General features: G+C 40.8%; 2 protein-coding genes across 2 annotated transcripts in view; both read left to right on the top strand.

Annotated features, from left to right (window-relative positions):
• Nucleotides 1–12407, top strand: part of ankrd11 (ankyrin repeat domain 11) — a 121605-nt gene extending 109198 nt beyond the window's left edge. Inside the window, exons 9-13 of the mRNA XM_057329075.1 lie at nt 85–7139; nt 7228–7326; nt 7646–7789; nt 7872–7964; nt 8395–12407. Of these exons, the coding sequence (XP_057185058.1) occupies nt 85–7139; nt 7228–7326; nt 7646–7789; nt 7872–7964; nt 8395–8580 (7577 nt within the window). The 3' untranslated portion in view covers nt 8581–12407. The remainder of the gene's footprint in view (nt 1–84; nt 7140–7227; nt 7327–7645; nt 7790–7871; nt 7965–8394) is intronic.
• A 1788-nt stretch (nt 12408–14195) lies between these two features.
• slc22a31 (solute carrier family 22 member 31) lies at nt 14196–25509 on the top strand. The gene is made up of 9 exons (XM_057329101.1): nt 14196–14787; nt 16176–16279; nt 16429–16583; nt 20361–20529; nt 20782–20927; nt 21285–21393; nt 21626–21840; nt 21977–22088; nt 24078–25509. Exons 1-9 carry the CDS (start codon nt 14398–14400, stop codon nt 24508–24510), a joined length of 1833 nt encoding a protein of 610 aa, XP_057185084.1. The 5' UTR covers nt 14196–14397; the 3' UTR covers nt 24511–25509.
• Nucleotides 25510–26163: the final 654 nt, after the last annotated feature.

Here is a 26163-nt window from a genome sequence, read left to right as displayed (position 1 = left end):
AAATGATGTAACACTAACTGGACAAAATATGTGTAATTTCTCAGCATTAATAAGTAGATTAATTGTTCTTTTCTATGTCAACAGATTCTTCAGAAGAGGAAGATGCCCCATCCTTCGCCCCATCCAGCTCTGTTGATGGCAATAATACAGACTCAGAGTTCGAGAAGGGCTTGAAGCTTAAAGGGAAGGCCATGGACCCACCCAAATCCACCACCACTCCTGTCAAGGACGAGTACGAGTTCGACGAGGACGACGAGGAGGAGCGCGTCCCACCCGTGGACGACAAGCATCTGCTCAAGAAAGAGTTTCGCAAGGAACCCGTCATCAAGGCCAACAACTTCATCTCCATACCCAAGATGGAGGTTAAAACCTATTCCAAAAGCAACTCGCTAACACCAAAGAAGGCTGTGCGTCGGATCGTGTCGGACAGCAACAGCTCGGACGAAGACGACAGAACGTTGTGTTTCATGCCCACGCCCACACCAAGACAACCTGCACCTCAGACGAACGTCAAGAGCCGAGACTCGACGTCAGCGAGCTCCAAGCAGCAAAAAGAGAAAAGTAAAGTGAAAAAGAAGAGGAAGAAGGAGACAAAAAATAACGTCAGTAAGGAAGTGCGCTTCGGTAAAGTCAACGACAAGTTCTGCACCTCAGACTCGGAAATCGGAGACATTGAGAGCGAGGACGATAAAGGCTCCATGCAGAGCTCGAACTGTGTTAAGGACTCTTCAACACTGAGCCTTAAAGAGCCCTCTGTCTTTAGCTCTCTATCTGCCTCCTCTTCGTCATCCTCACACGGGAGTCTAAGCTCACAGAAGCACACGCAGTCTCTGGCAGAGCAGCATCCAAAGCAGTGGAGGACAGATGGATGGAAAACGGTGTCCTCCCCAGCGTGGTCTGATGTCAGCTCCCTCTCAGACTCTGTCAGAACAAGGCTATCCAGCGAGTCTGACTACTCTTCTGCCGACTCCAGCCTCGAATCTGTGAAGCAAGTTAAAAAGAAGGTGCAAGACAACCGAAAGAAAAACAACACGCATGCCAACGCAATAGACAAAAAGAACTCTGAGTTTTACAAGAACTCCAGCACGGAGGGAGCCATTTCCAAAACGGACAAAGATGGGAAGGTGTTAAAGAAACACAAGGTGAAACACAAACACAAAAGCAAGGAAAAAGATAAGGCTCCAAGTGTGGTGTTGAGTCAAGACATGAACGAAAAATTTGTCAAGAGCTTTTCTTTCGACTTTGACGATTCACGCCAGAAGTCGCTCATTGTGGAGATGGATTCGCCTTCTGAAAATAGAGTCAAACTTTCCAAACACGACAAAGATCATTTTAAGAAGGATGACAGACTGTCCAAAGGCAAGTCTGAGGACAAGGACTGGCCTGGTAAAGAGGCTCTAAGGGCAACGAAGGAAGAGAAGTCGAAGAAAACGAAAGCGTCAAACAAGGACAAGGTGAGCAAAGAGGAGAGGGACAAACCTTTGAAGACTGAGAAGGAGAGAAGCATAAAAGACAAAGACAAGGCCAAGGAGGAGAAACAGAAAGCCCATAAAGATGAGAAAAAGAAAAAATCCAAGGACAGATCTCTTAAAACAGACAAAAAGAACGAGCAGAAAGAGGACAAACATTTTAAATCTGAAAAAAGTACAAAAGAAGAAAAGTCCAAAAGGGATAAAGCTGTTAAGGAGGAGCTTGATTATGACGACTACGACAGCAAAAATCACTTATCAGAGGATGCCAAGATAAGTGCATCAGACGACCCCCACCATCGCTGGCAATCCGATGTGTCTTCTGACAGTTCGCTTTACGGAGATGATAGCTGGGAGGCACCGGTGAAAGAATACAAAGCAAACAACGCAGTCAAGTTAATTGTGGAAACCGTAAAGGAGGAAAGCAGGGAGCGGAAAAAGGAAAATAAAGTTAAAGATAAAAAGCCAGATCATGGGGAAAAGCGTCCTGAAAAAGACACCGCATCTAAGAAGAAAGACAAAGAATCATCTGATAAGAATGCAGACAAGAAAAAAGACTGGACGGACAAACAAAAATTCAATTCTGGTCTGACTGTGGAGAAGGAGAAGAAACGGAAAGAGTCAGCAGAGGGTGTCAAAGAGAAGAAAGAGAAGGATGCTGTGGATGGCAGCAGAGACAGAAAAGATTCTTATGAGTTCACTAAAGAAAGAAAAGACTCCAAAATAAAGCAAGAATCCTTGAGAGACGACTACGGGAGTGAAGGCTGCTTTAAAGATAAAGCAGAAAACGAAACCACATGTAAGTCTGATTCAAGAGAGAGGAACCACTCTGGAAAAGAAAGGGAGAAGAAAATGGATGGTGTGGAGAAGAAAGAGAAATCCAAAGGCGACAAACACAAGGACAAACCTAAAGACAGAAATTTGGATCAGGAAAAAGAGAAACCTGAGAAGAATTCTGTTGAGCGATCAATGAAAGATAAAGACCTGGACAGAACCTCCAAAGACAAGCGGGATGTGGCTAAAGAAAAGCATAAAGATTCTCATAGCAAGGACAAAGACAGGAAGACAACATCATCTGAGCAGAATAAAGACAAGAAAGACAAGACGTCCCAGGACAAACATGCTGACAGGGAAAAAGATTTCATGGAATTTAAAAAAGAGGAGAGAAAACCTGAAAAGGGGAGAGAGAAGACGTGGTACAAGATCGCTGATATCTTTACAGACGAGAGTGAAGATGATGACGACAATTACAATGGAGGTGTTGCTAAATTAAGCGATTCTCTCGGACTCTCAGACTCTCACAGAAAAGATTCCACACCTGACAGAGATGAAATGGATCATTTCCAAACAGACAAACACAAGAAGTATTCTGCAGATGTGAAAATGCATTCCACAGATAAGCAAAAAGAAAAGGAACATAAAGAGAAGAAAAAAGAAAAGGCCACATTTGATGCTGGAAAGGAGAGAAAAGGCTCCATGGATAAACACAAAGATAAAAAAGACAAAGATTTGACAGACACAAAACACAAGGAACGTAAAGACAGAGCGTCTGTGGATTCTAACCAGGACAAGAAAAGCAAGCAGAAACTTCTTGACAAGAGAGATGCCAGCGAAGAAAAGAGCAAAGGCAAATACAAAGACAAGCCAGAGCACTTAAAAGAGAAAAAACCCTCGAAAGGCAGCGGTGAAAATGAGAAATCCTTGTTGGAGAAACTTGAGGAGGAGGCCATGAATGATTATAAAGATGATTCCAATGACAGACACAGCGAAATTTCATCAGACAGTTTCACAGACCGAGGTCACGAGCCTGTCCTCAGCAGCTTCTATGATTCCCCCAACATCAGCATACCTGATGCATCAGAGGAGAGAAGAGAGTCAATAACCATCTCTACTCCACAGGACAAGTTCAGAGAGAAAGAGAGACATAGACATTCTTCATCCTCATCATCCAAAAAGAGTCATGACAAAGATAAGGAGAAAGTCAAGAAAGAAAAGGCTGAAAAAAAGTCTGAGGAGATCAGAGAGTCTTATGGCCGCAGAGAAAGCTTGCCCTTTGAAAAAGAGCCCATGCCATTGGAGGCGGACCCTTACACTTTCCCATATGGTTCCAAAGCTGATGGAGAGGATGACTTGGACAAGACATTGGAGTTTGAGAAGGAGATGTCCAAAAAGGACAAGACAAACAGCATCAACAACAGCGAGAAAATAAAAGACAAAAAGAAGAAGGAGAAGCACAAGGAAAAGGTGAAGGAGGAAAAGCATAAGTATTCAGATGGGTTTGGCTCCTTCAAACACTCCAAAGATGAACAAAAGTCTGGATTAAAAGAAATTACACAAGTTGCAAGCCTCAAAGACAAATCTAAGGACGACTGCTCTAAATTTGATGGGAAAAATAAGGACAGAAGCAAGGACATTACAGATAAAGATAGAACGGACATTAACAAAGCAAAGGTCAAAGACGAAAATGACAAATTCAGCCAGTCAAAAGACACAGCTCGAAAAGACACCCGGCCTCGCGAGAAGCTTCTGGTCGACGGTGATCTCAGACTCACAAGTTTTGGCCAAATGCTGAGTTTAAAAGATCAGGAAACGAAAGAGTACCTTAAGAGACGCAAAGAGAAGATGAAACAGATGGAAAAACTGAGACACCGGTCAGCCGACCCAAAACTCAAAGATAAAACCAAGTCACACGAGGAGTTAAAGAAGAACCACAGTGAACTCTCGTCCAAAAAATCTGCTTCTGTAGAAACTGTGTTAAAGGAGAAAAAGAAAGAAATCGCCACCCCAGCTCAAATTATGTCTCCTGATAGAAAGTCACAACCTTTAGACAGTCAGAACTCAAAAGAATGGCTCGCTGGACATCAAATGAAGGAAAGTCTTCCTGCTTCTCCTAGACCCGATCAGAACAGACCAACGGGTGTCCCAACACCAACTTCTGTGATATCATGTCCTAGCTACGAGGAAGTCATGCAAACGCCACGCACTCCATCCTGCAGCGCTGAGGATTATCCTGATATCATGTTCGATGGTCTCGAGTGTCAAAATTCCTCAGCCACCATGAACGCCTGCTCCCCATCCTTCTTCGACAGATATTCCAACTCCTCCCACAACTTCCAAGAAGGAACGTGCATAACACCCGCAAAGAACATGCAGTTACCCCTCGTGAGTCGCTCTGCCACCTCCGATGTCAGAAGACCGCTCGAGGTGGAGTTCAAATCAGAGGCGGAGAAGTTTCTGCGACAGCAACACGTACCAGAAGTCACACCCTTCGAGTCTTCAGCCTCTCAGCTCAGTGAGGACAAGATGGCAGCTGACAGACTTAATTGTCTTTCTCCAGCTTTCTTTTCACCTCCTATTGACATGATGTCTCCCAGGCCTGACCTGTCACTACATGACAGGATACCAGAGGAAGCTTCCGCTGTCAATTCCATCAACGATGAGAGTGAACATCCTTCAGGAAGTATTTATAACTCGTATCTTATGAATCCTTCCACTCCCGTTCACAGACCTGACCCCCAAGAGCCCTGTCTGGATATAGCTGCTCCCCCGACTCCAGCTGCTGCTGCCCTGCCACCCATGGATCTTGATGATCTCTCAGAGCCACACCAGAGCGGACCTGGTCTGATGCCCGCTCATCCTGGGAGCGTGAGTGACTACTTGCCTCCCGTTGCTGAGGAGCAAGAAGAAGAAGAAGAAGAAGAAGAGGAGGAGGAGGAGGAGGAGGAGGAGGAGGAAGATGATTTCGGGGAGGATGCTGCAGAAGTTCACAGAGCTGTTGAAGAAGCCATCCAGGCAAGAGACGATCCTCCTTATTCTCTTGAAATTGACGAGTCTGATAAAAAGTCTTGGCTCGAGTGTCCGGATATCAGGAGAGAACCTGACATCGTTCCTGTAACACCCACCCATCCAGAGGACAACTTCATGGAGAACTCATGCGATCAGTCTCTGGGCTGGAATACAGAAGAGCTCACGAAATCGCCTCATGACAGTTATGGAGAAGTGGAGGCTGCCGTCTCAAAGATAAGCAGTCCCTATTCTCATCACTCCGATTGTGATCTGTCACATATCCCCAATGTCATTCCTGTAACACCTCCTCACTCGACCTACTCCACAGCGTACTCTGGATCTCATTACGACGTCTTCAAAGATGCAGTAGAGGACATTTCATCCCCAGAGAGACCTATGTCAGAACAAATGGAGTCAGAATCACCTCAACTTGACACTTTCTTCACTGACTGCAAACCCAATCCCGAGGAGACCCACATGGACCTGGAGGCCCCGTGTATGATGCACGACGATAGACAAGAGAGTCCCGGTTATGTGGCGGAGAGCTCCATGTCCATGGCCCCGCCTGTCAGCCAGAATCCTGTCGTTTCTTGGGCAGATCCGTTTTCAGGTGCAGCTGATGAATTGGATGACATGGGTCCCTTCTCGATACCAGACCTTCCCTTCCAAGAGAAGGAGATGCAGGAGCCTGATATAACAGCCCCAGAGATCGTAGAGAGCAAGCAGCCAGTCAGTGAGCCAAGCGAGGATGTTGAAATGATGGATGTTGATTTGGCAACTTTGTCCAAAGCTCAATGTTCCCCTGCAATTGTGCCTCCTCACGAACCCGCTCAGGATTTGGTCTCACCCATATTCGAGGAGGACTACAGACCGCCGTTTGAACTGCAGCCTGTACCACAGAGCATCCCAGAGGTTGCTGCAATTAAAGAAACCGTTCCAGAGGTGAAGGGGACGTTTGAAGAAATGGACGGTGGAAACAGTGGCAGTTTGTTTTCCAAAGATGTTGAAAAGGACCTTGAATACATGCAAAAAGAAACAACCCCCGATACGGTGATGCCTCCTGTTATGACACAAGCTCTGGAACCACCCGCTGCCACAAAACCACATCCGTTAGTACAGAATCCAGTGGTAGTGTTGGGTCCCTCATGCAGCCCTCATCCTTCTGTTCCACTTCCAACTGTTCCACTTCCGACTGTCTCATTGACTACCACCACACAAGTGTCAGAGGCCCTCGAGACAACCGCCAAGTTATCGGTGACCGTCCCGGTGCCCGAGCCACCCAAGAAAATAGAGGAGATACCTCAGAGGATGACCAGGAAAATGGCTCAAATGCTAGCCAATCAAAACAAGCTGAGCGCTGCGTCCAGCTCATCGAGCCTCTCTAGCTCCGCATCCTCCTCGCCCATCACCACAAGTCTCACCACCTCCAATGTCAGCGTTGAGAAGGAGAAAGAGCCAATCAGCTCAAGCACAGCTCAAGCCTCCACTCCTGCACCTGCGCTCATCACCAAAACGAAAGGCAGGCCCGTCGAGGACGACGACGGCCAGACACAGCATCCACGCAAAAGGAAGTTTACCAAATCGTCCCAGCAACACGTGCAGGTTCAGCTTGTCAACACGGCCATGAAACAGACCCGGGAGATGATCCAGCAGACTCTTGCTGTCATAGTCAATGCCATCAAACTGGATGAGATCGAGCCTTACCACAGTGACCGCTCCAACCCTTATTTCGAGTACCTTCAGATCCGCAAGAAAATCGAGGAGAAGAGGAAGATTTTGTGTTACATAACACCTCAAGCTCCCCAGTGTTATGCAGAATATGTGACATACACGGGCTCCTACCTGCTTGATGGCAAGCCTCTGAGCAAGCTTCATATCCCTGTGGTAAGACTTGATCCGGAAAGATGCCAAACTTTTTCACAATTACACAATCTAGTCTTATTGATCTTACTCTTTGTTTCTGTTTTCATAGATTGCTCCACCCCCATCTTTGTCCGAGCCCCTGAAGGAGCTTTTCAGACAGCAAGAAGCGGTTCGAGGAAAACTCAGACTCCAGCACAGCATTGAGAGGGTAAACTTTTACTCTTTGCCTGTAATAATTCTGTCCTCTCTTCGTCTCCTCAGATCATTTCAGATGTCAGCCTTGCTCCAAATTCCACGATCACAAAACCTTTGAAGAATCATCAAAGCCTTTGTGTCGTATAAAAGCTAATTATCCGCGTTGTACATTTCAACAAAATTAGCATATTGCAGTCGAATCAAGACCTTTTTTCTCTCTTTTTCTCTGATATGTCTCTGGTGAACTGCTTGTTTCATGGTCAGATGTTTGCTGATGGGGTGTCTTTGGATCAGACGTCCAGCCTCACACTGATTGTTACGTCTCTTTACAGGAGAAGCTGATTGTATCTTGTGAACAGGAGGTGCTACGTGTTCATTGCAGGGCAGCAAGAACAATCGCAAATCAGGCCGTTCCGTTTAGTGCCTGCACGATGCTGCTGGATTCAGAAGTCTACAACATGCCATCCGAAAGCCAGGCAAGTCCTCGTTTTTAACTTTTATATTTGGGTCAAATTGTCTTTTGACTGCATTTAAACTGAAATAAATATTGACCTACAGGGGGATGAAAACAAGTCTGTGAGGGATCGCTTCAACGCTCGCCAGTTTATCTCCTGGATTCAAGATGTGGATGACAAGTACGACCGCATGAAGGTGAGAAATATCCTGCGCCATTCCTAATAGACCATTTTAAAAGGTCACTTGCATAAAATGTGTTTCTTATTTGGAGGCGTATGCTTAAATGTCTGAAAGTAGTTTTGACCAGACAACATTTTTGTAAAGTCTAGACAAAGGGTGACTACACTGAAGATCATAAAATGTAATGTAAAATGTCATTTTTATTTCTACAACATAATACCGTAAGTTACATTTGTGTTATTCCATATTTCATAGTTTTGATGAGTTTACTATCATTCAAAAATGTGGAAAAAATAAGTGACCCTAAACCTTTGAAACAGTAATGTAATGTCTGAAAATCTAAGAACGTTTAAAGATTAAATACAATTTTGAAAGATTTTAGCTGGTATGTAAGTGCCGTGTGAAGCAGCATCGTCTTCTAATCAGTGGTATCTTCCTCCACCAGACGTGTTTGTTAATGCGGCAGCAGCATGAGGCCGCCGCTCTGAACGCCGTGCAGAGGATGGAGTGGCAACTGAAGGTACAGGAGCTGGACCCCGCTGGACACAAATCTCTGTGCGTGAACGAGGTCCCGTCTTTCTACGTGCCAGTGGTCGACGTGAACGATGACTTCGTACTGTTGCCCGCGTGACACAGACACACATTCAGACTCTGAGAGTTTGGGTCTAATATTAATCATCTATCAAAGAGACATCAAACAGAAAGTTCGGTAAGGGCTAGCCGGTTTGAGGAGATTTCTTTGAGGAGAGAAAATATATATTCTATAGAAAAAAGGTAAATGACATACAACTCGTCCTTTTCTGCCTGAGGAGGGGCCGTCTTTTTACGGGAGAAGAACACAACTTGCACTTTCATACTTCAAGTTTTTATGGTTTTGTTTGGGATTTAAAAAGCGACAGTGCTTGAACCTTAGCCCTTCTGTGATTCGGGTGACCGTAGGGGACAGGATTCTTCTCTCCCCCAAACGGAACAACAACAAGGAGCTTAAGACAGGTTCTTCCACCGATGTGCTCCAGAACCCGGGGACAGTCAGCACAGCGGTGGACGCAAAACCCCAACAACACCTCGATGTGCCGGCACAAACAAAAAAGACCCAGTAGGGCGCGATAAGGAGTGCCCTCTTGTTAAATGGACCCGAGTCTGTCGCGACAACGGCGGTGGAGAAAGCGGCATTCCTGCTGTACAGCACCCCCAGAACACGCCGGGGGACGCGCCGGGGAGCTGTGTACACAGCAGAGAGCAGAGACTGCGTCAGGGCTTGACACCTCGAGTGCCCTCAATAGGGGCCAATGGGGTGCATCTGGTCCCACATGCTGAATCTGTCGGTCACGGATGGTCCCTTAGCCAGGCCCGACACGCCTGCCTTCAAAGGATTGCGTAAGGAAAAGGACTAATGTTAAGATGTTAATTTAAGTTGCCATCTTAAATCATGAGGCGAGGACTTACAAGATGGTCTCTAGAGTTTTTCCTTTTCTTTTAATGTTTTTTTTTCTTTTTTTGGTTTATGTCTTTCTTTACTCGGGCATTTCATTGTTCCCTTTCTGAGGAAGTGACTTGAAACACTACAGAGCCAACATTAGTTTAATGGAAAAAAAAGAAAAAGAAAAAAAAAGTATTCCGTAAATGATGTACAGTTTTATAATCATTAACCAATGTATTCTCGCTGCCTTCTAGATAATTTATTTTGCCACACATTACTGCACAGTTGTAAATAACGTATGTACTGTAACATCACTCAGTTAAGTGTAAAGAATAAATGAATAAAAGTTATCATTGTATGTACAGTTCACTCTCGGGCAGCACTTTCCCCCCTCATACCTACGGGCCAAATAGGTGTACACATCGTCAGTATTTTCAAGACTTTCACGCGAAGGTCCTAAAGGTTTTTGTCCAAGGCTAGTCAAAGTTAATATCTAGATTGTCATTGTTAGCGAACACCATTTTCCTCCTGTCAGGGCCACCACTATAAGTTTTCAGATGTAGCAGAGCGATTATGGATTTATTTAAAGAATAGTAGAGGTATATTATTCATCATTTTATTACACGAGTATATATCTTTAAAAGTATAAACCAAGAAAATGCCTTTATACATTTTTACGTCTCTTGATTATTTTCTTCTGAAGCTGCACAAGTCATAGGATTGAAGATGAGAACTACTTCATTTAAGTCTGTCCAAACGTAACGCCACCCCACGAACAGCCGAAGTATTTTCATTTTTTACACATTGTAAAGTTGTGATTATAGGAGGGTTTTTCCCCATCCAGCTCCAGCTGCCCTCTGGTCATGTCACGTTCATTATTAACATGTAACGTTTGATTGTAACTGTTGTTTTCCGCTCTTTTCTACATTATACAGCCGTAAAGAGTATGACCTCTCATTAGGTAAAGGCTGATGCTTTCTGTTCAAGTTATTATTTTTCTATTTACAAGAGTAAGATTGTGAACTAGCATGATGAACCTTATGCAGACTAAAGGAATTGCATCGGATGTTTTACGTTTTGTTCTCTCACGAATCCCAAAGCAATTAGGTTTTTATTTGGATTTTCCAAGGTTACTTTTATTGCATGACACTTTGCAGTGACTGTCTCGCCACCCTCCGATGTGGACCTTTAAAATCACACAACTCCGTTTTTGGACTCGCTGTTTGTATACATGGGCTCTCTGACTGTTTTTTCATCCTTGTAAATCATCCCTCACTTTGTTTTTGTTTTGTTTTGTTTTTTTGAGTAATGTGCACCAATGTTTTCCCCTTTACCATCCCAGTAAACATTTACAGTACATTTAGATGTTTAAATTCATCCGTCAACACAGAGGGGGACTAGTGCAAGTTGTTTTAAAAATTGTTCCGTGTTTTAAAGAAAAAGAAAAGAGCTTTTATTTCTAATGATTAGATTTTGCTTTTTCGGGGCGGGGGGGGCTTGAAAATGTTTTTGATTTTTTTTACCCTTTTTCATGACCTGCCTGTACTTCAGTGTGGTTGTGTGACGTTTGCGCAATCATCCAGGCTAGCGTTTTGTTGAGTTTTGTTTTTCTTTAGCCGTTTCATGTGTGGTTGTGAGTCTGAAAATCCCACATGACGCAGTTCTGTATGTGTGCATTGAGTCTGGGTGCAACAGGTGTCACTAGGTTCACAGGTTAGTTGTTTCGGATGACCAATGTCCTGGTATCGTGTGAGTACTGTACGGTGCTAAAAATGTCTGCACAACACCAGTGGCTTTGCGTTCAATGACTGGGGTTTTTTTTCGTGTTGTGTAGTATCCTCTGACACGTACCCTTGATTTTACAAGATAAGTACATTTGATGTTATTCGGTGCATTTTATTTCCCATGATAACAAAATAATGGCTTGTTATTGAAATGGTGTATGTATGTATCATCACTAAGCCACTGTATTGTTTACAAGATTTTATGTCCTTTTGATTTGGTGAAAGCTGTTTGGATCCCGTTTTTAAAAGGCTTGAAATTGTAAATAACCTGATGTTCTTCTGGGCTAAATATACTGTATTGGAATTCTACTAACCACGAGATTGGACGGTAGTAATCTTACACATAAGCTTGTCTGCGATTCACTGATCTCCATCTGCAACACGTTACCTCTTACTACAGATCATGCTGTTCACTTTTGGTTTTTGCATCACGCCACAATTTCAAGCCTTGTTTTAACATTTTGTTGGTTTTCCTCAGCGACAGATATTTCTTGCAATGGAACTGAACTCATAGCTCATGTAGAATACGTCATAAATCATGACCTATTTATTATCTTTCTGACACCTGTGGTATGTTTGAGTTGAAGGTCTCCGCTGTGTATATTTTCCTCATGTAATGCGTAAACGAGACGTTGTATATAACTGTAAATAATATTCCAGGACGTTTTGCACCCTCCTCTTTGTACTAGTCTAAACTTGCGTAGAATGTGAGGTTCTAACAGCAACGAGACGTGTCGCGCTCGCTGCCGGTGATGTAACGATGTATCTTTTTTATTTGTACAATGTAGTTCAATTGTGTACATATTGTTGGAGCAGCTATGGGAGGGGAGGGGAGGGGTTTGTTGATGCTATCGTCAGTGCTGTCAAAGATCCAGTACTTTCACCTTTAGCTGTGTTGATATCCTACAATTCAAAAAGCGAGAAACTGAAAATGAAAAAAAAACTTCACGGAGAGGAGAAATTCAAAATTGTTATTTTCTACACTTGCATGTACAGAGAGCGCGAGAACTGCTGTTGTTCCTCAGAGATTATGTTCGTAAATAAATTTTTGAAATGACTTGTTTTGTGATTTCTTTTTGGGACACGCACTAATAATATTACATGTTCATAATATCAATAATAGAAGTAAACAAAAAAACGTAAGCTTTATGTTTGCAGGGGCGAGTTATCACTCCTTTATTCGTTAGACATTTTTCTCAGAAAAAGACTTTTTCTAAGTTAGTTTCTGTACAGACATTTTGAACGTGTACACTGTTGTTGTTGTTGTTCAAGGCAATAAATACAGTTCATTTCACATGCAGTCACACTAAATGGGGCATATCGTCACAATGGCAATCTGTTGTGTATATACAGTACATCAGAATACCATTGTTTCAATAAGAACCCTTTTTTTTTTTTTAAATGCATAGCTTTCTAGCAATAATATACAAGGGTACCTCAATACAATTAAGCCATTATAAAACAATTTATGAAATATAAATGAAAATAAAGTATGAAATTGTTGTGGCCATAAACGATAATAAACTGTATAGAATTACAGTTTTTAAAACGGATGAAAGATTACGGGAGTATAAGGAAATGAATGTGGCAATATGTCCAAAAATAATATATCATGCATACCAAGCAAAAGTCTTTGGCTACCCCCAGCTTTGTTGTTGTTATGACCATCCATATGTTTTAGTTTATTTATTTAAAAAACTAAGGAAATAAAAATAAATTGAACATCAAGCCAAAAGGCTTCTTCGTGCAGGCATTTGGTTCATATTTAGTGTGACCTTGCTTGGCACTAAGCACATGTTGAATTATTTTTGAGAGACTGTACTGCTGACAAACAGTAAAAACCATCACAGAAATTCTTAAAAAACATAACCCATTATATTTTCACATTTAAACCACCACAAAATTCCTTTTTGTAGTGTGTTTTGGGCATTATTATAGAATTATATATTATATATATAGAATTAATATCCAACGAATAGAATCCATCACATGCCAATAGACACCATTATAGTTTCCATTATAACCAATACAATTCCCATTATAACCAGTAAATCCATTTTTATTGGATTTCCTTTAATAGCGTTTTGTGCAGGGTTCTACTGTTTTTTTTCAGCAGGGATTAGAATAAAATTTAGGTTTAGAAGAGTCAAGTTTCTGCTGTTGTTCAAGGGGACGTCGCTAAATGCTTGATTAAGAAAGCTGGGTTTTCTTTTTTCCAAATTTCCTGTATTTTTTTGCTATATAGTAATATAGTAGCTATATAACCAGTGCCACAGACATTGGTCTTGTCTTTGATATTTCCTACATTATTCAAAATAAAAAGTTTGAAAAAGAGAACATTTTACTTCTTAAGAGAGTCATTTCTTTCTTACCTTTTATTAAGCAACAGAAAGGTTCTGTGAATGTTCAACTTTATTTATAGAACCATACAGCTCGAGAAAGAAAGGTTTCGGAACCGTTGCTTTTAAGAATGTATTTGACAACCAGCCCCAGTCTCTCTTAAAACAGTACGCTGTGGTTCCATAATTTACGACAAATAGTTATGAGCGACCGGTCCAAAATAGCTCATATGTATAATGTAAGAGACCAGGTTTACAGGAACTGTCCCGCTGGAAGTCACAAACCGAATCTGAATATATAATGACACGCTGTTATTGGATCAGTGTGTCATCTGTTTGTAATCTGGCGTGCAACTAGGCTGGACTTGAGGTCCGATTCGCGAGATGATTCTTTTGAAGTGACTCTTTTTGTGATTCGCTCACACCGATTCACTAGCGTTTGTGCATTTTCCTGATAATAAGAAATGGCATGTAGAAGGAAATAAACAGTGATGTTTTACGTTATAATGCAAATCATGTTTATTCATAGCTAATAATATTGAGTGATTATCACTCCAATGGTGTTAAATTAAACAGCAATATTTTGTCGTTGTAAAAAAGGCACATTGTACACCAAACGTTTTAAAGGCGGGGTAAGCGAGTACCAAAACAACCTTGTGATTTGAACATCAACAACGGCTAAGAGAAATCGGACACCTCCGCCTTTAAATGTCGCGCAAGGATCTCTGGGATCACTTTTGAGCTACGACTCGAAAGAATCGAACCGGTGGCTCAAAAGAATCGGACTGGCGCTCGATTCGCTCAAATAAATCGCGCTTCCCAATGAAGCTCCTCAGTCATTTCTCCGTACTTATCAGTGAAATGTCTTCGGCAAACGGCCGTTTCCATCGATAAAGTCCCCAGTTATGGAGTTTGAGACGAAAATCTACCCCAAGATCGGTGGATACGGGCGGTACAACCGGATCGTAACTCTTTTCAGCTGGTTCCCGAACTTTGCGGTGTCGTTGAATCTTTTCAGCGATGTTTTCTTCACGCTCGTCCCAGAGTCTTACCACTGCAAACCGGATCTAACGTTACTGCCGTCGCCTGGTGTTTTCGGTAACCTCTCCAGACAAGAGTACCTCAACCTCACCATCCCGTGGGTGAAGGGATCCGGGTTCAGCCGCTGTGAGCTCTACAAGTACCCGGCGAATGTGAGCAACCAGACGGGTAACCTGCTGAGAGAAGCCGTGCGGTGCACTGGAGGGTACGAGTACAGCAAACCCTCAGGCCTTCAGAATAACCTAGTGACTGAGGTTAGTGTGTCACTCATTCGACCCTGATGGAGAAAACTGTAGAAGTATATAAAAAGAGTTATTCCAGGAGGATTTGGGTGTTTTATTGGTTCCCGTTCACCAAATGACCAGTTGAGACCCTCAGAGGCCATTGTAGGTCTGTGATGGTTTCTGTTGTTTTGGGGGGGGGTATTTTAAATACCACCCCACATGAAAGTACTGTGGTGTACTTTAATGTTTACCATAGTAAGCTGTATTATAAGATAGTGTGTTGCTGCAAGTTGTTAAAGGATACTACAGTATACATACAGCTCGAGAAAGAAAGGTTTAGGAACCGTTACTTTTACCGTTACTTAATAGTTACTTTGGTAAGCTTCAAAAACGCTATACTATATAAGAATTAATTATATAGTAAATAAATATACTAAAGTACATTAAAGTATTTCATGTGAGACTCAAAGGAATTTTACAATATTTGTGTACATTACATTAAAAATAAAAATTATTTTAAACTCCAAAGTATTGTTTTATGTTGTTGAATATTTCCAAAAAGACTTCATTTTAACAATAAAAATAATTTGACGTTAGTGTTGACTAGCCGTGGGGTTCACAAAAGTAATTATGATAATGTATGTCTCCCATAAATTTAGATTTATGAGTTAATCACAAATGAATACATTTCAATTTAGAGGATATTATCATTTATAGAAGTATCGGAATTTTGGGTTAAAATGGATATGAAAGTTCTGTATGTGATCAAATTTCTACCTACTGTATTGCAGTGCATATGTTTTTCCATACGAAAATTGGTTTTATTTGATATAATTTATTTAGTTTAGTTTTTGATGGGTTGTATTTGTGGTAAAGCTATGCTAATGCAAATACTAATGGATTTACTTGTTAAACCGTGGTTAATTTGTCAAAACTACAAAATATCTCTACTGTGTTCCAAATATCTACGTACACCATAAGGCTTTGAAAATATTCACTTTAAAATATAAGTATAGCAGGTGACCGCCTAATGTCAACGTACAGTCAACAGTATTGTGCATATAAACACAGCAGTTTTGAGACCCTTGGGGGCTCCACCCCATCAACGAAAACACTCCGTAAGGAACACTATGTTTTTTCCACAGGAGGTAAATCACCTGAACCTCTTCCTCTGACCTTCAATAGCAATATGTTTCCTTCTCAGCCTTTTCAACGTCATGCATTTTGTATGGAAGTTAAAGGAAGGTTCTTCTGGAAACGGAGCAATAGCATGGCTTCACGTTAGCTGTAATGGGATAATGGGAATTTGTTATATAACAAACAGCCGTTTTGTGCGGTCTTGCCACAAACCGAGTACAGATGTCCAAGCAGCATCTTTATAACACTTTCTCCAAACTTTTCTCTCTGTATGTTCACAGTGGAACTTGGTGTGCGACGACTACTGGAAAATCCCACTCCATCATATTTGTTTCATGACAGGCTGGATTCTGGGTTATATTCTCTTCGGCACTGTTTGTGACTGGTAAGACTTTCAAAATCATTATTATTATTATGATTATTATTATGTAGTTGCATAGCTAAACACTTTGACCCAAGTCGTATCTTGGGCACCAGAATAGTATACGTGACCTTAATGTTGGGTCTTTTTTCACAATCTGTGTGTTGTCTCAGGTTGGGTCGCCGGCCGTCTCTTCTGCTGTCAGTGGTTTCGTCTGGTCTACTGGGAGTAATGGTTTGTCTTTCAAACAGCCCGTCTGCTATTCCTCTTCTCCGTCTCTGTCAAGGCCTAACATTAGCTGGAGTGTTTTTGGCCTCCTATATTGCACGTGAGTACAATCCATTATGTGACCTCTTTAAGCGGGCAACTGATACGCTTTTTCAGACAAAACATTTGAGGCTATCTTCTACAAACAGGAGGTTTTGTAAGGTGCTTGTTTTGAAAGGATTTCGCCCTGGAACACCACCTGTCAATATTTGAAATAGATTTGTTTGGGCGCATTCCTTCTGACGGTTAGGTTTGACCGTTTATGGATTCAAAACAAGTTTTGGATTGCTTTGTGGATCATAACAGAGAGCCGTGTCGACTTGTTACTCAGTTTAAATGTTTTAAAATAATGTGTTTTCAGTACACTGAAAAAAACTTGTAGAATTTACTTAAAAAATGTTCGTGCAAATTGTTACGAGGATTTTATTAAGTAAAATTTGCTGCTATAATTCAAGTACAACTTACTAACCAGAATGAAGTAAATTCTACTTTTTTGTAAGTAAATGTTACTTAAAGTAAACAAAAAAACTCAAACTTCATGATCACTTACTTTCAAAATTGAAATATGCTATTTTTTACAACATACAGTAGATGGTCAAGTAAGAAGAGACTGGTGGTCTCTGTACTGGCATTAGCACAGTTACTGCTCAATAAGTGAAATAACACACTTCATGATTAATATCGTGCTCCCTCAGCCTCGGCACAAGCACCGCTCTTCTGAACAACGGTAACAACTTAAAAAACCCAAACTTAAAATAATACCAAAACTCTCCTAAATCTCAAAGATAAATCAACAAAAAACACGAACAAGTCTGAAAAACACATCTGATGACAGTTAAATCTGGAAAATTAATCTGAAAAATTAATCTCCTAATGCAGTCAGATACAAAGCATGCTGGGAACTGCAGATGAACTGCCAAGCTAGTTATATCTACAAAAATGATTTATGTAGTCTCAACACAAAATAAACTTAATTTGACCAATTTAAATGATTTTAACATAATAAAATTGAGTTGGATTTACATAATAATTTGTTCAATTAAAATGACTCAAACAAAACAATAAAAATCTTAACAACCAAAATTAGTAGATTTTATTCGCAAAATTTGAACGTTATCTTAACTCAATTTTTTGGTTAAAAACAGGAACATAATTATATTAAGTATATTTTAATAATTTCTTTTCATAAAATCCACTAAGGCACATAATCATTTTTTTCAGTGGGGCAAGAATTGAAGATTTACGAACAGAAATGAACAGCGTGTTAATATTTGATTCATTATTTCAAACAAAAAAATGTGTACTAATATTATAATGTTTTTAAAACCATGTTTATCAAGACAGCTGAACAAAAATCCATTTGACTTATACCCGTTTCTGGGTTGAGATGTGATGTTTCAAGACAGAACGTTGCTGATAAAGACGGACTTCTTGCTCAATGTGGGTTAAAAAAGCAACCGGTGGGTTTTTGGAATGTTCTCGGTGGGTTTCTCTGTTTGTATAGGTGGGGGTGAACCGATGGCCGGTGATCAGCTGGGGTTCAGTGCACAACGTTCCATTTATATCTCGCACATGTCATGTTGAAGAACACACTGTCCGCAAGCTGAAACCATCTGTTACAGCACATTCATCTGAGTGAATGAAGCTTTCTCGGGTGTTTTGTCCGCTGTCCTGATAGCAGGATCTGCTCAGTTTTTCCATTGTGGAACGGTTTGTGTCCTGGACTTCCTGTGATTGTTTAGTAGGAGTGTATGTGCGCGTTGAAGGTTAGTCGGTGCTCTCTCTGTAGGGCACTACACGTAAGCCTGTTACGTGTTCTCTTTGAAGTGTGGAAGACGGTGGTACAGGGCAGGCCAAGGAATTGTTGAAAAGTAAATGTAAACAGGGCCGCATATCGCACATATGTAACATTCCATCAGGAATGGAATGAGTTTTTTTTGTACCATGTGTTGTACAGTAAAGCCATGTTGTTGTTTTCTAAACATAAGAACATAGACAACACAGAAATGCCAAATTATCACACTGGAATGACAGGGTTGACGTCAACATTGTTCGTTTAAACTAGGGATGCCTGTACCTTTTCACAACACAGTGAGTCCAATACAAATAGAAGAGCTTCATAATTACAAACAACACCTTAAACACATTATGAAAAATAAACCATTTTATGTGCTTTTCAAAAACGTTCAAAGCAAATTTCTGTCAGTTATGTCACATGAGCTATCAGCCTTTGGTATCGGTGCATTTTTACAAGTACGAGAACGAGTGCATGAGCTTAGTATCGAGCATCCCTAGTTTAAACTATAAAAATATCAAATTTACAACATCATGTGTCGTACTGTGGCATCCACAATCTTTCTACGTGACCGTGACATGATTTCTTCATGGTTTTTTCTGATTTCTTCAGCATTATAAAAATCCTATAACGGAGTTATACACAAAGAGAGGACAGGGTTTTTTAATGGAATATAACTGAAGATTAAAGGGACAGTTCACCCAAAAATGAAAATTCTGTCATCATTTACTCACCCTCGAGTTGTTCCAAATCTGTATAAATGTCTTTGTTCTGATGAACACAGAAAGATATTTGGACGAATGCTTGTAACCAAACAGTTCTTGGCCCCCATTGACTCCCATAGTAGGAAAAAATACAATGGTAGGCAAAAGTGCCCCTGAACTACATTCTTCAAAATATCTTCTTTTGAGTTCAACAGAACAAAGACATTTATAAAGAGATGTTTCCGACTATGGTAATGTTTGATACCTTATAGATTTCAGTCTGTTGATTTAAATGCATATTTTGCGTACACTTTGTTTGGCAGTTTGACCTCATGTTGATAATAAGTTGCATTTTCTCCATGCGCTTAAAAGAATTCTAATGAAATGATTTCAATGTATAAGCAAAGAAAGCCCTCTGTATCAAGATTTTCTTTAGATTTCTTTTATTGTTAACAAAAAAGAGAGCCATTTTTATTAAATGATGATTTAATCATTTTTATTAGATGTGGAATTTCCTGTAGCTCAGTGGTAAGAGCATGGCACTAGCAGTGCCAAGGTCATGGGTTCGATCCCAGGGTCAGAACATACATAAATGTAAATGTAATTCAGAAACAATAAAAGGATGGTGGACTAAAGAACTTCCTGCTCTCTGTTGAGGATTGGCTCTCCTGATTTTGCCAAGTCGTTGATGTCCTTCGGGCAACATCATGTTGACCCTGGGACAACATTTAAATCAACCAATCAGATTTCAGAAATAAGTTTACAGTTTATTTTAAGTTTCATCTTACAACCAGGGTTAGGTGCTTCTAGACCAGGGGTTTTCAAACTTATTCATGCAAAAATGATGAACCTTTTGTGAGGACCCCCTTTCTAAAATGCACATCCATTTTTTGTATAAAGAAGCATTTAAACTGTTATAAGTGTATATTATTATGACAAAGTGTTTATTATAAAAAATAATGTAGAAATTAAACTGCAATAATCTTCAGTAAACTTTTCTTTCTTAAACATTTTCTTAGGTCCCCTTAGAGCATTCTGGAGGCCCCCCGGGGGTCCCCGGACCCCGTTTTGAAAGTTTCCCTCTGATTTAATCCCTGATAAGTGAACACATGTATTATACATGTCATGAATATAAATGAACTCTGGCTCTTCAGGTTGAGCGTTAAATGCTTCCTAAATGAAAATAAAAATGATAAAAACACCTTAAAAAGGTTTGAGCTGTGACATTAGGTGGGCTGTTATTTTGTAATACTCGCCGTCTGCCTGTACATTATCTTTTACCCACATTGGTCTATTTCTGTCTCTTTATTCCTCATGTTTTTCTTATATCTTGCTTCAGGTCTGGAGTGGTGTGACCCGTCTCACAGGCTGATGGTTTCTATGGTCAGTGGCTTCTTCGCTGTGTTCGCCGAGCTTGTGTTGCCAGGACTGGCCGTTCTTTGCCGCGATTGGCCGGTGCTTCAAGCTGTCGCCACGCTGCCCCTGTTACTGCTGCTTTCCTATTGGTGGTGAGTCAGTCGTGCGAATGTCTCCGAGTCCAGTGTCTGTGTGCGTGCGTCTATACATTGGATTTCTAAAAAAATCTAAAATGCTTTCTTTCTGTTACTTTCCGGATGGAAAGTAAATGAGTTTCTTCCATGTCAGTGGCCCCTATTATTGTCGCCCCTTAATGACAAATAAAAACAAACTTGCGATTGGTCCCTTTACATAAATGTTTAGGTTAACTAGTGATAAACGCCATTGTGTGTTTGTGTCAACAGTTGTGCTTCAGTGTTTCCAGAATCGCCTCGTTGGCTTTTGGCCACATCTCAAATCTATCAGGCAAAAATATGTCTTCAGTCTTTCTCGACACGAAATGGTGTGTGTGTGAGAGATGAGCTGTTCCCTGCTGAAACACTGCTGTCAGGTGAGACTCCGGAGACGTCTGACATGTGACCAAATGACTTTAAAGTTATGCGCTAACCTTGTCACTCAATACAAAGCTTTATAAAGTTTGATGTCGTTAAAAGAATGACATGTTTTGTATCTATGTCATTGGCTGATGAACCCTCCAGGGCTATTGGTTTCTTGCTACTTTCACGGCGTGTAGTGTCATATCAGCTCGCTGGCTGAATTGCATTACTACGAATCATGAGCCTGAAAGGATTCATTTATAGTGGTTAAGTTGAAGGGACTGACTTCGGAATGTGCCGGTCAGACGGTCTGAAATCCACCAACATGTGTGTGTGTAACTCTCTCGGCTTGTTCTTTCTTTATCTACTAGAGATGGATGAGATGTTCGGTGAAGACGTTCAGCCAAAGTTTCATAATGTTTTGGAGATGCGTCACACCAGAGTCATGTGGAGGAACTGCCTTATCTTGGGATTTACTCTGTAAGTTACTCCTGAAACCAACTCGCGCGTGTTCACTTACTACATACAAAAATCATGCATACTACACTAATACAAGGTTTGGAACGCAGTCTGTGGCTCTAACTAGCAACTGATTTTAACCGTCTCATGCTACGGGAGATTTGATTCATTACCATTCATTATTTATTGAAGTAACGTGTGTTTTTTACAAAATGGCATATAAAAATGACGATTCTCTTATGTTTATTCCCAGTTTCATTGGCACGGGAATCCAGTACTGCTTCACACGTAACTTGCACATCTACTCGCCTCACTTCTACTTCAGTTATTTTCTGCGTGTGTTGACCGGAGCGCTGGCCTGCATCTTTCTCTGCATGACTGTGGACCGTTTCGGTCGCAGAGGGATCCTGCTGCTGTCCGCCATCCTCACCGGTCTGTCCTCACTGCTACTGCTGGCTCTCACACAATGTGAGTTTATCTGACAGCATGACACCGTGACCAAACTGAGTTGCATGATGCTCTTGCAAACAAAATGCAGGGACAATCACTTTAAGGAAGTTTGTGTTCGACTCTTGAATGATTGAGCCTTTTTCTCTTTTTTCAGATTTGCGTGGGGGGCTGGTTCTGGTTCTGTCTGTAGTCGGTCTTCTCTCGTCTCAAGCTTTGGCCATGCTCAGTGTGTTCTTTGGCAGTGAAGTCATGCCCACTGTTGTGCGGTAGGCTCCAGCTTTATATCATTTTTGTCCACGGTTGTTTTATAGGATAATGACAATCAACTTTGATCCCAGAGAACCCACATCCTGATGAAAGACATGTGTAGACAAAAATGCAGTGTAAGGCCGTGTTCACACTTGACTTCTTTTTTTGATGCTGCCAGCGCTTGTTTTACATTATAATCCTATGGAGTAAACCGTGTTTTCCAAAAAGTCTCGAGCGCTTTTTTAAACTCCACCGCCGGCGTCTTTTTCTGCAGCTCCGAGCTCCTTTTTTAGTTGAAAAAATTTCAACTTTTCTGAAGAAAACGCCCGCAAGCATCTATTTTGACAGCTGACCAATGACAAGCGAGTAGCGAGACCTGTCGTTTCCATAGCAACATGCGAGGAAGGTGATTGGTCGAGCAGGATCCTTTGAATTGCTTTGAACATGTTTTTATATGAATGAAAGTTTTTTTTTCACCTTTAATAACTTTCGATTGCATTTCTAGCGAGAAATGAGTACTGTAGTTTTAAAATATGTGGTTGGTTTGTGCAAAGACGGTCTCTGTTTATAATTCAAATAGACTTCCGTTACTCGCCTATATGAATCCTGTGTGCTGAGCTGCCTTCATGCACAAACGCTGCCAGCTTTTCTTTTTACTAAAAAAGCGCTCTTGTCAACTTTTTCTTGTCAAAAAAGACGTCAAGTGTGTTCATGGCCTAAGTCACTTTGGATAAAAGCATCTGCCAAAATAAAAAAATAAATAATAATTTGCCACTATTTGGCCAGTTTTAAATGGTCGTGCCCACTGTTTATATACCGTCTATGCCTCAGTAAAGTTAAAGCTGCAGTCTGTCATTTTTTGCCTCTCTATCTCCATCTCTGATAAAAATGCAGGTTACTTTTCGCACTTATCTTTACGTGGGATTTCTTATTAATCATAACATAATTATTAAAGACCCCTCTCTGGTGAAAATCAAGTTTTTAATGTTGTTTATATGGCCGTGTGGTGTTTTTAATGTGCTTTAAGACAAACCATGTGCAAATTTATCATTTTAAACCATTGCTGAGTATGTTCTTCATAAAACTGCAGTTTACCAAAGACGGTCTAAAAAAAGCGGTTTGAAATTGCTACCCCTGTGGATCAGCAGTTTGAGGCATCAATATGCAAAGATGGCACATAGATTCGGGCTGAAACAATCGCTGCTGTCTCAGCTCTCATTAATTACTCATTTGCATATTCATGCATCTGCGTATACTTAACGAAGCTGCGGTTTAGAGTTACATTAAGATTACATTAAGTTATTTTAAGGAGATTACCATTTGGAATCAGGGTAAAGGAAGGAGGCCATTTTTAAGTCCTCGTGAACCGGAAGTTGCGATCGTTTTTACTTCCGTATTTTGACGCATTTCAGAGTGAAATGGAATTTCGAATGAGAAAACCTGTGGGCGTGGCTTTCGTCTTTCTCTGCGATTTGATTGGATGTATAAAAACAGCTGTTGCATTTTGAAATGGAACTGGCAGCAGACTGACGGTTGAAGGGGCGGAGTTAACAGATGCTCCGCCCAAGCCGTCTAACATACGTCATTTAAGATGGATAGTCATTACTGGACAGAAGTGCTGAAGAGTATGAGGGCACACGAATTTTAAAAAGAGGATGACCCACATTGATCAACTATTTGCAATGAACACTGCAATATTTCATGGAAAAATAGCCATTGTAATTTTTTATTTCACTGGGACTTTAATACTGATTTTTTATGTACCTACACAATAAATGATTTTTGTTTATTGTTCCCAAATCTAGCGAGCATAAAAAAAGCTTTCAATTTTGAGTAAATATTGCGTGTCGTGTTAATGTTCAATTTGCATGTGATATCTTATCTGTATTGAAATATTTTCTGTTTTTCTCCTGATGTCAGTATGGGCAGCAAATCCCATATTGATCAACCACTGTAACGCATAACAATCAGTTATTTCATGTTTTAAATGTGTGTGTCTTCCTCAGTGGTGGTTCGTTGGGTCTGATCATGGCCGCGGGCTGCGTCGGGATGGCCGCATCCTCTCTGATGGAGCTGCAGAATAACGGCGGCTATTTCCTACACCACGTGGTCTTCGCTTCCTTTGCCGTCCTGTCCGTCCTCTGCATCATGCTGCTCCCGGAGAGCAAACACAAAGCCCTGCCGGACTCCCTTAAAGATGGAGAGCGTCAGCGGCGTCCTCCCCTCTTTCTCCCACGCATCGACAGGGACAACCCGCCACTGCTGCGCACGCATCCGCACGCTTGCGAATACAACCGGGATAGCTACTCCCGTCTGGTGAGCGCTACCAAGAAGATGCTCGCAAAAGACACGCTTCCATACAAGATCTCCGTGTCATCGCAAGCTCCTCTGCTGCCCAGCAATAGAACATCTCAGGAGACCCAGAATGACTCGTCCTAGCGTTTCACCTTTGTGTTTGAAGATGAGGAAAGCACCTGTGTGTCCACACACTTCATCTCATACACTAGCCGTGTCGGTCACAGTCTCTTCAATGGGAAGAGGTCTCGGTGCTATTTCATTAAACTGTAGAGTATGACCGTTTGGATGAAGAATGTTCTCAGCTTTATCATGTGTTCAGTTTTCTGTAACTTTGTATGTTCGTTTTGTACTTTTTTCCTAAAATGAGGGACAATCTAAAAGTATTTTGCACCGACGTTGTTCTCAGACTTTATACGCTTGATGTCTTATCACATGTTGTATCTGGAAGTGTAAGCATGAGGATCATAACCACTGATAGTCAGCGATAGGTCACCTAAAAATAACTTCCGTCATCATTTATTCAACCTCATGTCATTCAAAACCTGTATAAATCTCTTCTGTGGAACACAAGATATTTTGAGAAATGTTACAGTGGTTTTACGTCTGCACATTGTTTGGTTACCAGCGTTCTTTAAAATATCTTCTTCTGCAGAAGACAGAAAGCCGTACAGATTTGAAATGACATGGGGTGAGTAAATGATGAAATGCATATTATTTTTGGGTGAACTATCCCTTTAAGGTCGTCCCATGCCTCTTGTGACTAACAGAGGTACAAGTGTTCTTCTTAAAAAACACATCGACCTGGCTCACTGGTGACTGACTGAAGAGTGCTCAAACTCCACACTATATCACAGTTCTCAGAAGCGCTCGATGACGTCTGAATCACTTGTGAAAAATCTAAACGTGTTTTGGTTACTCAGTTATTTGTTGTTGTGGAATGATGTCATCTCATTTGCTTTCTCATTCCTGTATCATTTCAATGTGAAGTTTTCACATGTGAAGTATGTGCCAAACAAAACTGCAACGGAGCCAAATCTGGCAAAGCAACAAGGGAAGTCTTTGTCATTTTTTTTACTTCTTTACGTGTTTAAATTGGAAATAAACCATGAATTGTGCCAAGCTAAAGTAATATTCTTTGTCTTTTGATCACAGCGGTTTACGTGTTAATGGGAAACACTGGCTGGGAGCTTTTGTTTGAAATCATTTATTCTGTTGATCCAGCTGAAGCGATTGGCTAAATGAATCGTCCGAAGGAACCGATTCTTTAAAATGAATCAAACCTAGTCGACGAGTTTTCCAGCAGGTGGCGCTTGACATCTTTCAAAAAAGAGTTAATACATAGACATGAAAATACGACCTAAAGTGTCTGTCAAATGTATATTCTTATTTTCCGCGTGTATTAACTAAATACAGACCTGCCACAGTAGAGCGTAATAAATGTGTTTTGAGAGTTTTTATGAAAGAAATGTAAGTGAAAGCTTTCCAGGACATCATTTGAACATACGTTTCTTATACAATAAAAACATAAAACAATAGAAACGGAGAAAAACAATATATATGTATATGTATTGTTTTATATTATGATTTAAGCCATAGTAACTAATATACAGCAAACTAACGTAATAAAAACATGATAATAAAATGAAATAAAAAACATGATTGAGTATGTATGTGTAGATGTATATATTTGCGAGTAAAGGACTGGTAATCTCAGTTTCGAAAAAGCTTTACTTCATTTTCCTACGCCCTATTTAAATATAACAAACATGACATCATTAAGAGCATGTGATTTGG

Source organism: Triplophysa rosa, linkage group LG1, assembly GCF_024868665.1.
Source record: "Triplophysa rosa linkage group LG1, Trosa_1v2, whole genome shotgun sequence".
Taxonomy (NCBI): domain Eukaryota; kingdom Metazoa; phylum Chordata; class Actinopteri; order Cypriniformes; family Nemacheilidae; genus Triplophysa; species Triplophysa rosa.
The sequence above is the reverse complement of the archived record's forward strand: the minus strand, read 5'-3'. Positions and strand labels throughout refer to the sequence as shown.

What these genes read in the sequence shown, in the direction of transcription:
- slc22a31 (XM_057329101.1), top strand. Translation starts at nt 14,398, where the DNA reads ATGGAGTTTGAGACGAAAATCTACCCCAAGATCGGTGGATACGGGCGG. An exon ending in TTTGGCCTCCTATATTGCAC is followed by an intron (nt 16,584 to 20,360) that starts GTGAGTACAATC and finishes ATCTTGCTTCAG; the next exon opens with GTCTGGAGTGGTGTGACCCG. An exon ending in CTGCTGCTTTCCTATTGGTG is followed by an intron (nt 20,530 to 20,781) that starts GTGAGTCAGTCG and finishes TTGTGTCAACAG; the next exon opens with TTGTGCTTCAGTGTTTCCAG.